Source organism: Oncorhynchus nerka, linkage group LG9b (genome assembly GCF_034236695.1).
Source record: "Oncorhynchus nerka isolate Pitt River linkage group LG9b, Oner_Uvic_2.0, whole genome shotgun sequence".
Lineage (NCBI taxonomy): Eukaryota > Metazoa > Chordata > Actinopteri > Salmoniformes > Salmonidae > Oncorhynchus > Oncorhynchus nerka.
This window is the reverse complement of record NC_088424.1, coordinates 10,484,290-10,496,765: the sequence shown is the minus strand read 5'-3', so window position 1 is coordinate 10,496,765 and position 12,476 is coordinate 10,484,290. Positions and strand designations below refer to the sequence as shown.

General features: G+C 43.1%; 1 protein-coding gene across 1 annotated transcript in view; it reads right to left on the bottom strand.

The window, feature by feature from the left end:
* Positions 1-9,085: 9,085 nt before the first annotated feature.
* Positions 9,086-12,476, bottom strand: part of saga (S-antigen; retina and pineal gland (arrestin) a) — a 17,374-nt gene continuing 13,983 nt past the window's right edge. The window contains exon 16 of the mRNA XM_065013325.1: positions 9,086-9,611. Coding sequence (XP_064869397.1) covers positions 9,503-9,611 — 109 coding nt within the window. The 3' untranslated portion in view covers positions 9,086-9,502. The remainder of the gene's footprint in view (positions 9,612-12,476) is intronic.

Genomic DNA, 12,476 nt, shown 5'->3' with positions numbered 1-12,476 from the left:
CTCGTTCAAGACAATCCCGCCCCAGCTAACAAGGCTTGACATACCAAGTTTTCAGCATCACCCATCTCTGTCATGAGGTGAATATTAAATAAGTATCAACAATTGTCTATATGCTGTAGGTATCTAGCTATAGGTGGTTATTCCCTCCACCTAATAATGGCAGAGATGAAAGGAATTCGGATGGATCGTTCAATTGTTCAATCATTCAAATATTCTCAATAATAATTAGTGAGTATAGGTGAGTATATCTGTAGAGGACAAATAGGTGGGAATACTGAGTATGCCAGCGTATGGCCACCAATATACCGGCACCACTGGGTGAGATTGAAGCTGGCAGTGTTGACAGTGACACGACACATATAGGCTGAAACAACACTTATGCTATTTCTTGCCTTATACGGTATGGCTTTGTACAGTGCATTCGGAAAGTTTTCAGACCCCCTGACTTTTTCCAGATTTTGCTAAATTACAGCCTTATTCAAAAATGTATTAAATTGTTTTTTTCCCCTCATCAATCTGCACACAATATCACATAATGGCAAAGCAAAAACAGGTTTTTAGAATTTAAATCAAATTCTTAAAAAAATAAAAATAAATAATGAAATAACACATTTACATAAGTATTCAGACCCTTTACTCAGTACTTTGCAGAAGCACTTTGACAGTGATTACAGCCTCGAGTCTTCTTGGGTATGACACTACAAGCTTGGCATTCCTGTATTTGGGGAGTTTCTCCTATTCTTCTCTGCAGATCCTCTCAAACTCTGTCAGGTTGGATGGGGAGCGTCGCTGCACAGCTATTTTTAGGTCTCTCAAGAACATTGAGACTTGTCCCAAAGCCGCTCCTGTGTTGTCTTGTTTGCTTAGGGTCGTGAACCTTCACCCCAGTCTGAGGTCCCTTGCGCTCTGGAGCAGGTTTTCGTCAAGAATCTATCTGCACTTTGCTCTGTTCATCTTTCCCATGATCCTAACTAGTCTCCCAGTCCCTGCCGCTGACAAACATCCCCACAGCATGTTCCTGCCACCACCATGCTTCACCGTACGGATGGTACCAGGTTTCCTTCAGACATGACGTTTGGCATTCAGGCCAAAGAGTTAAATCTTGGTTTCATCAGACCAGAGAATCTTGTTTCTTATTGTCTGAAGACCTTTAGACACAATCCAAGCAGGCTGTTATCTTCCTTTTACTGAGGAGTGGCTTCCTTCTGCCCATGATACCATAATGACCTAATTTGTGGAATGCTGCAGAGATGGTTGTCCTTCTGGAAGGTTCTCCCATCAAATCAAAATCAAATTCTTCTTACATCAGATTTATCAAAGTGCTGTACAGAAACCCAACCTAAAATCCCAAACAGCAAGCAATGCAGGTGTAGAAGCACGGTGGCTAGGAAAAACTCCCTAGAAAGGCCAAAACCTAGGAAGAAACCTAGAAAGAACCAGGCTATGAGGGGTGGCCAGCCCTCTTCTGGCTGTGCCGGGTGGAGATTATAACAGAACATGGCCAAGATGTTCAACTGTTCATAAATGACCAGCATGGTCAAATAATAGTAGGCACAGTGAAAAGGTCAGGGTTCCATAGCCGCAGGCAGAACAGTTGAAACTGGAGCAGCAGCACGGCCAGGTGGACTGGGGACAACAAGGAGTCATCATGCCAGGTAGTCCTGAGGCATGGTCTTAGAGCTCAGGTCCTCCGAGAGAGAGAAAGAAAGAGAGAATTAGAGAGAGCATACTTAAATTCACACAGGACACCGGATGAGACAGGAGAAATACTCCAGATATAACAGACTGACCCTAGCCCCCCCGACACATAAACTACTGCAGCATAAATACTGGAGGATGAGACAGGAGGAACTCTAGAGCTCTGTCAGAGTGACCATCGGGTACTTGGTCATCTCCCTGACCAATTCCCTTCTCCCCCGTTTGCTCAGTCTCCCTCGATTGCTCTAGGAAGAGTCTTGGTGATTCCAAACTTCTTCCATTTAATTAAGAATGATGGAGGCCACTGTGTTCTTGTGGACCTTCAATGTTGCAGAAAGATTTTGGTATCCCTCCCCAGATCGTGCCTCAACATAATCCTGTCTTGGCGCTCTACGGATAATTCCTTCAATCTCATGGCTTGGATTTTGCTCTGACATTCACTGTCAACTATGGGACCTTATATAGACAGTTGTGTGCCTTTCCAAATCATGTCCAATCAATTGAATTTACCACAGGTGGACTCCAATCAAGTTGTATAAACATCTCAAGGATGATCAATGGAAACAAGATGCACCTGAGCTCAATTTCAAGTCTAATAGCAAATACTGAATACTTTTTAAAATGTACATTTGCAAAAATGTAGAAAAAAACTGTTTTCGCTTTGTCGTTATGGGGTTTTGTGTGTAGATTGCTGAATAATTTGTTTTATTTAATACATTTTAGAATAAGGCTGCAAAGTAACAAAATGTGGAAAAAGTCCAGGGGTCCGAATACTTTCCAAATGTATAGACATTATGGACAGTTTATGGATACAATATGTAGTGTATCTGTAGAATACGTAGGATAGAATGGTATATGTACAGCAAGAGTTAAATAGGATAGGACATGACTAGAATACAGTATATACATATGTGGGTCAAACAGTATGTAAACAATACTAAAGGGACCAGTGTTCCATGACTATGTACTTAGGGGCAGCAACCTCTAAGGTGCAGGGTTGGGTGGTAGCCAGCTAGTTACAGCGACTAAAGTTCAGGGCAGGGTACTGTTCTGGGCAGAGGCTGGCTAGTGGTGACTGTTTAACAGTCTGATGGCCTTGAGATAGAAGCTGTCTCTCGGTCCCAGCTATGATGCACCTGTACGGATCTCCCCTTCTGGATGGCAGCGGGGTGAACAGGCCGTGGCTCGGGTGGCTGAGGTCCTAGATGAACTTCTTGGCTTTCCTGTGACAGCAGGTGCTGTAAATGTCCTGGAGGGCAGGCAGTATGCCCCCAGTGATGCATTGGCGAGCCCTGCAGTTGCAGATGGTGCAGTGATACATATCCCGACAGGATGCTCAATGGTGCATCTGTAGAAGTTTTTTGAGGGTCTTAGCGGCCAAGCCGAATTTCTTCAGCCTCTATAGGTTGAAGAGGCGCTGTTGCACCTTGACCACACTTTGTGGGCATACCATTTCATATGTACACAGAGGAACTTGAAGCTTTTCACCTTCTTTGACACCTTCTTTTTCAAGGGTGTCAAATGTTGGAACTGATTATATTTTTTCTTGACGTGAAGTTGTTTGACTTGAACTTGTTTGTTTTGTTAAATTTGTTTATGTTACAATAAAAACATTGACTTGTTAGTAAATGCAGCGGGTTCTGTACATTTATGAATCATTGTACATATTTGCCAGCTGTCCGTTTTGTAATGAATTAATGTGTGTTAGGAGGATACATGATCATTTCCTAGGAAATAAGGGCAGTAAAGTTATCCAAACAATAGCATTAGTAACTTTATTCTTACAAATTTATTGGGTGATCACATCAGAGCAAAAGCAAAGTAGCAGTTACTAAAATTACCACAAAGTTCATAACAGAAATCAACCATGGAAAATGTATAAGACACACTGTAACTAACTCTTGCGTTGCCATATCAACAGAGTTGATTGGAATTGTTTTCAGTGAAGCTCAGTCAAACAACAACGGTAAAACATTTCTCACAATTAAAATACAAAACTTCCAATAAAACATTAATATTTGAGAAGTTGGCCATCATGGCAAGGAGCTCCAGGTGCTGCTGCAGGTACAAGGCATGCTCCGTCTTCAACTCTTCCTGTAACACACACATCAGGTCATGTTGGAAATGTAGGGGTTAGCGGTTAAGTGTAAGGGGCTAGGTGAGAGTAGCCTGGTAATGGTAGGGTGTAAGGAAAGACTAATACGTCACCTTTCTGTCCAGAAACTTGGAGTGCATATCCATGTCCTCCTTCCACACCAGACACCTCTTCTCAAACACTGTCTTACTATCCCTTAACTCTGACACACAACAAACATTTAAATAGGCTAGCATTCCTAATAGTGTGCGTGTGTGTGTCTGTGTACCCATGTGTTTTTGGGGCTGGAGCAGCAGGATCCTCATGTTGACAGGTGCACTCAGCTGGCCAGGTGCCTAAACAGGATATGACATCACACAGGGAGAAAGAGAGGCAGAACAGTGGTGCCCTGTATGTCCCGGGTTCCCCTGGTGTTGCCGGGTTACTGTAAAAGCACTTTGTGACATCTGCTGGTGGGGGAAAAAAGCCCTTGAAATTTGTTTGGTTGATTGTATAAGTAGAAGTGATGTCAACTTACCCATCAGGTAAATGGCTGGGATGTCGTCCACTGAGTCCACCATCCTCTCCACCCCAAACACCTCTACTTCCACCCCCAACCATCTGTTGTCTGCTGTCTGCACCCCAGCTCCCTCTGACCACAGTTTGAGGCGTTAGCTTACCAGACTCTTTTTGCATTTGGGCAGAAGTGTCTGAGAACGAGATCAAATCAAACACAACTGAGAATGCACATCAACTTCATAGAACAGTGAAAACACTTCTCACACCCACCACTTCTCTAGCCACCCTTTGCCTTGACAGCTTTGCACACACTTGGCAATCTCTCAACCAGCTTCAACTGGAATGCTTTTCCAACAGTATTGAAGTTTCCACATATGCTGAGCACTTGTTGGCTGCTTTTTCTTCACTCTGCGGTCCAACTCATCCCAAACCAACTCAATTGGTTTGAGGTTGGGTGATTGTGGAGGCCAGGTCATCTGATGCAGCACTCCATCACTCTCCTTCTTGGTCAAATAGACCTTACAGAGCCTGGAGGTGTGTTGGGTCATTGTCCTGTTGAAAAACAAATGATAGTCCCACTAAGCGCATACCAGATGGGATGGCGTATCACTGCAGAATGCTGTGGTAGCTATGCTGGTTAAGTGTTCCTTGAATTCTAAATCAATCACAGACAGTGTCACCAGCAAAGAACCCTCACACCATAACACCTGCTTCATGGTGGAAACCACACATGCAGAGATCATCATTCACCTACTCTGCATCTCACAAAGACACGGCAGCAAGGAGCAATAGACCGGTCAAGGCAGGCAGGGGTCAGTAAACCAGAGGAGGGGCAACAGTACCGGGCGGCAGGCAGGGTCAGGCAGAGGTCGGTAATTCAGAGGGGGGGGGGCAAAGGTACAGGTCGGCGGTCAGGCAGGCGGGCTCAGAGTCAGGACAGGCAAAGGTCAAACCCAGGAGGGCGGGAAAAGAGAAACTGGAAAAGGCAGGAGCTGAGACACAAAACGCTGGTAGGCTTGAACAAACAAGACAGACTGGCAACAAACAGGGGATAATGCACAGGGGATAATGGGGAAGATGGGCGACACCTGGGGGTGGAGACAATCACAAAGACAGGTGAAACAGATCAGGGTGTGACAGATTTCCACCGTTCTAATGCCCATTGCTCGTGTTTCTTGGCCCAAGCAAGTCTCTTCTTCTTATTGCTGTCCTTTAGTAGTGGTTTCTTTGCAGCAATTCCTGATTCACACAGTCTCCTCTGAACAGCTGATGTTGAGATGTGTCTGTTACTTGAACTCTGTGAAGCATTTATTTGGGCTGCAACTTCAGAGGCTGGAAACTCTAATGACCTTATTGTCAGGCGTGTGCTGAAGTCAGGTGAAGGAGAGCAGAGAATTGTGAACAGGCTCACACTTTATTTCGGCAGGAGAGAATATACAGACGGACGCAGCTGCGTCCAAAAATCTCCAACCAACAAGGCAAAGTGTAAAACGAGCACAAACTGTCACAACCGTCAAATATATACAAACAGGCTTCGTGAAATAACACGAGAGAAAATGAACGAACAAAAACACGTATCACACAAACAATCTTACACAAATACATGAGGGGGATCAGAGGAATAAATACATGTAGATTGATTGGGAATGAAAACCAGGTGTGCAGGGAACAAGACAAAACAAATGGATACGTGAAAAATGGTGCGGCGATGGCTAGAAAGCCGGTGACATGGACCGCCGAACGCCGCCCGAACAAGGAAAGGAGCCGACTTCGGCGGAAGTTGTGACACTTATCCTCTTGGTAACTTGGTCTTCCTTTCCTGTGGCGGTCCTCATGAGAGCCAGTTTCATCATAGGGCTTGATGGTTTTTGTGACTGCACTTGGACAAACTTTCATCGTTTTTTAAATGTTCCAGATTGACTGACCTTCATGTATTAAAGTAATGATGGACTGTCATTTCTCTTTGCTTTTTTGAACTGTTCTTGCCATAATATGAACTTGGTATTTTACCAAATAGGGCTATATTCTCTATACGAACCCTACCTTGTAACAACACAACTGATTGTCTCAAACGCATTAAGAAGGAAAGAAATTAGTCAAATTAACATTTAACCAAGGCACACCTAATTGAAATGAAGCTGGTTGAGAGAATTATGAGAATGTGCTAAGCTGTCATCAAGGCAAAGGGTGTCTACTTGGAAGAATCTCAAATATAACATATTTTGATTTGTTTAGCACTTTTTTGGTTACTACATGGTTCCATATGTGTTATTTCATAGTTATCTTCACTATTATTCTACAATGTAGAAAATAGTTGAAATAAAGAAAAACCCTTGAATGAGTAGGTGTGTCCAAACTTTTGACTGGTATGTGGAGGTTGAGATGTGAGTGTCCTGGTAAAAGGAGATCAAGGTCATGTTTTTCGGGATGCTCTTCCTCAGAGGGAGCAGCATCAGAAGCAGCAGGCTAGAGCCTTCACAATAACCCCTTCAGAGAGGACACAGGGTACAACACAGTCTGCCTTTTCACTTACTACACACACACACACACACACACACACACAGGTTAGAGCCTTCAGATACATACCCTCTAACCGAGCACATTGGGAAACACTCGGCCCCCTTATGTACACACACCTCGTTACCTCACACCACACACAAATAAATCTCATAAGATCCCCGGTGCTTTTACTTTAAGCCTTTCTATCTGGAACTTATGACCATGTGTTTGTTTGTGTGCTCATCGATTCCTAAGTGTGTGTGTTACCTGTAGGATGTGGTCGAGCTGCTTCAACAGCTCCATGTCTGTTGATGTTCTTCTCTACTGAACATGTGTAGGATGTGAGGGTTCGTAAGGTACTGTGATTCTGTATCCAGTGGAACTGGCTTCAAGGTCCAGAATGTAGTTTGAGATCTCTAGTATATACAAAGTCATACCATGCAAGGCAGGGAATGGCAGAAGTGCTGTGCCTGCTTATATGTGTAGTGTCACTGTTAGCACGGACAACATCAATCTCACCCAGTGGTGCAGGTGTAGTGGTGGCTATATGGAGGCATACTCAGTATGCTCACCTATTTATATGAAGACCTACTCACCTATTCTCACTAATTACCATTGAGAATAATTGAATGGTTGAACAATTGAACGATCCATCTTAATTACTTTCATCTCTGGCATTATTAAGTGGAGGACAGGACTACCTATAGCTAGCTACCTACAGCATATAGACAATTGTTGATAATTAATTCATACTCACTTGCAGTGTAATGGTCAAAACTTTGTGTGCCAAGCTGTGTAAGCTGGGGCTGGATAGTCTTGTGTGCCAAGCTGTGTAAGCTGGGGCTGGATAGTCTTGTGTGCCAAGCTGTGTAAGCTGGGGCTGGATAGTCTTGTGTGCCAAGCTGTGTAAGCTGGGGCTGGATAGTCTTGTGTGCCAAGCTGTGTAAGCTGGGGCTGGATAGTCTTGTGTGCCAAGCTGTGTAAGCTGGGGCTGGATAGTCTTGAACAATCCTTGTACAGACGGACACGTGGAAGCACACACACACCTGTTTGGTATAATAGTTAGCTAGCTTTAGCCTTTAGCCTTGATGCTTTGTGTCTCCCTGTCTCCCTGTTGTCTGTCAGTAAAGCCTCCAAGCATTGAGGTAAGACAGCTAGCTAGCTAATAGTACCAAAGCTAGCTAGCTAACTAATATTACGAAAGCTAGCTAGCTAACTAATAGTACCAAAGCTAGCTAGCTAACTAATATTACGAAAGCTAACTAGCTAGCTAATAGTACCAAAGCTAGCTAGCTAACTAATATTACGAAAGCTAGCTAGCTGGAGTGTTGGTCAGGTAACGTCAGATAGTCATAGAGCTTTTGCTTTGAAAACAGCTAGCACACGTATCCTGTTGCAGACCTTCCTCTCTATGCCCACACCATTTTTGTTCATTAATTTAATCTTGTGGACGGCATAAGAAAAATGAATTCATGCGGTCAAAATTATTATCTGTCTGAGTTGTTTAAGTTCGGATATTGATCGACTGAATTGTGAAGTAACCTTACAATATATTTGACTTACACTATATTTGGATGAATTGAGACTCAGTGAAAGCAGAAGGGTATTGAAACATGTTTTGATGGTATATGGACCATTTGGTGGTTTTTGGAACAGATGTATACTCCTCAATAGTATCTAAAGTGATTGGTGATGCATTGTGATACAGGGAGATACAGTATGTTGTTTTGTGATTTGTAGTACATAGATTTGATGGTTGTTGCTTCTGTTTTGTTCTGTATATTGCTCTTCCTCGCTTAAATCAAATGTAAACTCTTGGTCTTTGTCTGTTTTTGATTGGTTTGACCGTGCGTCCGTCTTTGTGTCGTTCATACTTATTTGTGTGTGACTTGTTGAAGCACAAGGGACAAATCTGCCCTCAACAACACCTGTAAGGCAGCCCTACACTCTTACAAAAAAAGTGTTTCAAAATGGTTATTTAGCTGTCCCCATAGGAGAACCCTTTTTGGTTCCAGGTCAAATCTTTTTGGGTTCTAGGTATAACCCTTTTGGGTTCCATGTAAAAACCCTCTGTAGAAAGAGTTCTAAATGGAACCCAAAGGTTTATTCAAAGGGTTCTCCTTTGGGGACAGCCGAAGAACCCTATAAGGTTCTAGATAGCACCTTTTTTCTAAGAGTGCCTCCCAGGTAGATTTGAATCCAAACACAGCTGTTACTGTTATAGGCTTGTGTAAAGCCTGCGTTGACAAAGTATCTTCCCTATATGAAAGGATGCTATGAAAATGTAATACTATAGCTTTTGTGAGAACATCTCTAGCTTTTAATACCATAACGCAAGTACAAGACAGTTGGTCTTCACTGCAAGCACAAATATATGCCCAGTTATCTAGTGCACTACACTTTTATCTACTAGATAACGCTAATAATAGTCAATGTAACAGAGCATCTTTTACATGACTCAAAATGGCCACCATTCACCTCACAACATGGCTGCAAAACTCTTTATTAAAGACAGGGATGGATGTTACATTACCCTGTGCTCACGGTGACCATAAGACAGTGAGTGAAATCCTGCCGATTACAAAGCTGAAAGAGTCTACTGATGGTGAGGCTGAAATACAGACCCCCTAAGCTTTGTGAATAAACTATAAATCATCCACCAGCAATGTTCTAAACTACAGAGGCTGCCTGGCCAGCGACGAGGGGCCCTGCTCAGGAAGCGGCGTCTCCTGTAGACACGTTGCCCTCCTCTTCATCGTCGGCCACCCCCTTCATGTAGGAGCGCTTGAACTCCTCAAACACCATCTCCTCTTCCAGCTCGCTGCTCCCAAGAAATGTGTGGATGGACAACCGGACAGATGTAAAGCCAGAGAGGTGGAAAGACAAGAGGACAGTCAGATAAGCAAGAAGGTAGGTGTATGAAAAGACAGACAGTTGTATGAAAAGACAGACAGACAGACACACACAGACACACACGAGTCAGGTAGGCAGCCAGAAAGACAAACAGGTGTATGAAGAGACAGACAGACACACAGACACACAGACACACACGAGTCAGGTAGGCAGCCAGAAAGACAAACAGGTGTATGAAAAGTCAGACAGGTGAATGAAGAGACAGACAGACACACAGACACACACGAGTCAGGTAGGCAGCCAGAAAGACAGACAAACAGTGATTGGAAATAAGCGGAAATACAGACAGAAAGAAATGAAAGACAGAAAGATAAGAAGACAGAGAGGCATGGTCAGAGAGAAACAAGAGAAAGACAGAAAGATAAGAGGATGAAGACACATGGTCAGAGAGAAACAAGAGAAAGGCAGAGAGATAAGAGGATGAAGACACATGGTCAGAGAGAAACAAGAGAAAGACACAGAGATAAGAGGATGAAGACACATGGTCAGAGAGAAACAAGAGAAAGGCAGAAAGATAAGAGGATGAAGACACATGATCAGAGAGAAACAAGAGAAAGGCAGAGTGATAAGAGGATGAAGACACATGGTCAGAGAGAAACAAGAGAAAGACAGAGAGATAAGAAGATGAAGACACATGGTCAGAGAGAAACAAGAGAAAGACAGAGAGATAAGAGGAGGAAGACACATGGTCAGAGAGAAACAAGAGAAAGACAGAGAGATAAGAGGAGGAAGACACATGGTCAGAGAGAAACAAGAGAAAGACAGAAAGATAAGAGGATGAAGACACATGGTCAGAGAGAAACAAGAGAAAGACAGAGAGATAAGAGGATGAAGACACATGGGCAGAGAGAAACAAGAGAAAGACAGAGATAAGAAGATGAAGACACATGGTCAGAGAGAAACAAGAGAAAGACAGAGAGATAAGAGGATGAAGACACATGGTCAGAGAGAAACAAGAGAAAGGCAGAGAGATAAGAGGATGAAGACACATGGTCAGAGAGAAACAAGAGAAAGGCAGAGAGATAAGAAGATGAAGACACATGGTCAGAGAGAAACAAGAGAAAGACAGAGAGATAAGAGGATGAAGACACATGGTCAGAGAGAAACAAGAGAAAGGCAGAGAGATAAGAAGATGAAGACACATGGTCAGAGAGAAACAAGAGAAAGACAGAAAGATAAGAGGATGAAGACACATGGTCAGAGAGAAACAAGAGAAAGGCAGAGAGATAAGAGGATCAAGACACATGGTCAGAGAGAAACAAGAGAAAGGCAGAGAGATAAGAAGATGAAGACACATGGTCAGAGAGAAACAAGAGAAAGACAGAAAGATAAGAGGATGAAGACACATGGTCAGAGAGAAACAAGAGAAATACAGAAAGATAAGAGGATGAAGACACATGGTCAGAGAGAAACAAGAGAAAGACAGAGAGATAAGAGGATGAAGACACATGGTCAGAGAGAAACAAGAGAAAGACAGAGAGATAAGAAGATGAAGACACATGGTCAGAGAGAAACAAGAGAAAGACAGAGAGATAAGAGGATGAAGACACATGGTCAGAGAGAAACAAGAGAAAGACAGAGAGATAAGAGGATGAAGACACATGGTCAGAGAGAAACAAGAGAAAGACAGAGAGATGAGAGGATGAAGGCACATGGTCAGAGAGAAACAAGAGAAAGACAGAGAGATAAGAGGATGAAGACACATGGTCAGAGAGAAACAAGAGAAAGACAGAGAGATGAGAGGATGAAGGCTCATGGTCAGAGAGAAACAAGGGAAAGACAGAGAGATAAGAGGATGAAGACACATGGTCAGAGAGAAACAAGAGAAAGGCAGAGAGATAAGAAGATGAAGACACATGGTCAGAGAGAAACAAGAGAAAGGCAGAGAGATAAGAGGATGAAGACACATGGTCAGAGAGAAACAAGAGAAAGGCAGAGAGATGAGAGGATGAAGACACATGGTCAGAGAGAAACAAGAGAAAGACAGAGAGATAAGAGGATGAAGACACATGGTCAGCGAGAAACAAGAGAAAGGCAGAGAGATAAGAGGATGAAGACACATGGTCAGAGAGAAACAAGAGAAAGGCAGAGAGATAAGAAGATGAAGACACATGGTCAGAGGGAAACAAGAGAAAGACAGAAAGATAAGAGGATGAAGACACATGGTCAGAGAGAAACAAGAGAAAGACAGAGAGATAAGAGGATGAAGACACATGGGCAGAGAGAAACAAGAGAAAGACAGAGAGATAAGAAGATGAAGACACATGGTCAGAGAGAAACAAGAGAAAGACAGAGAGATAAGAGGATGAAGACACATGGTCAGAGAGAAACAAGAGAAAGGCAGAGAGATAAGAGGATGAAGACACATGGTCAGAGAGAAACAAGAGAAAGGCAGAGAGATGAGAGGATGAAGGCACATGGTCAGAGAGAAATAAGGGAAAGACAGAGAGATAAGAGGATGAAGACACATGGTCAGAGAGAAACAAGAGAAAGACAGAGAGATAAGAGGATGACGACACATGGTCAGAGAGAAACAAGAGAAAGACAGAGAGATAAGAGGATGAAGACACATGGTCAGAGAGAAACAAGAGAAAGACAGAGAGATAAGAGGATGAAGACACATGGTCAGAGAGAAACAAGAGAAAGGCAGAGAGATAAGAGGATGAAGACACATGGTCAGAGAGAAACAAGAGAAAGACAGAGAGATAAGAAGATGAAGACACATGGTCAGAGAGAAACAAGAGAAAGACAGAGAGATAAGAGGATGAAGACA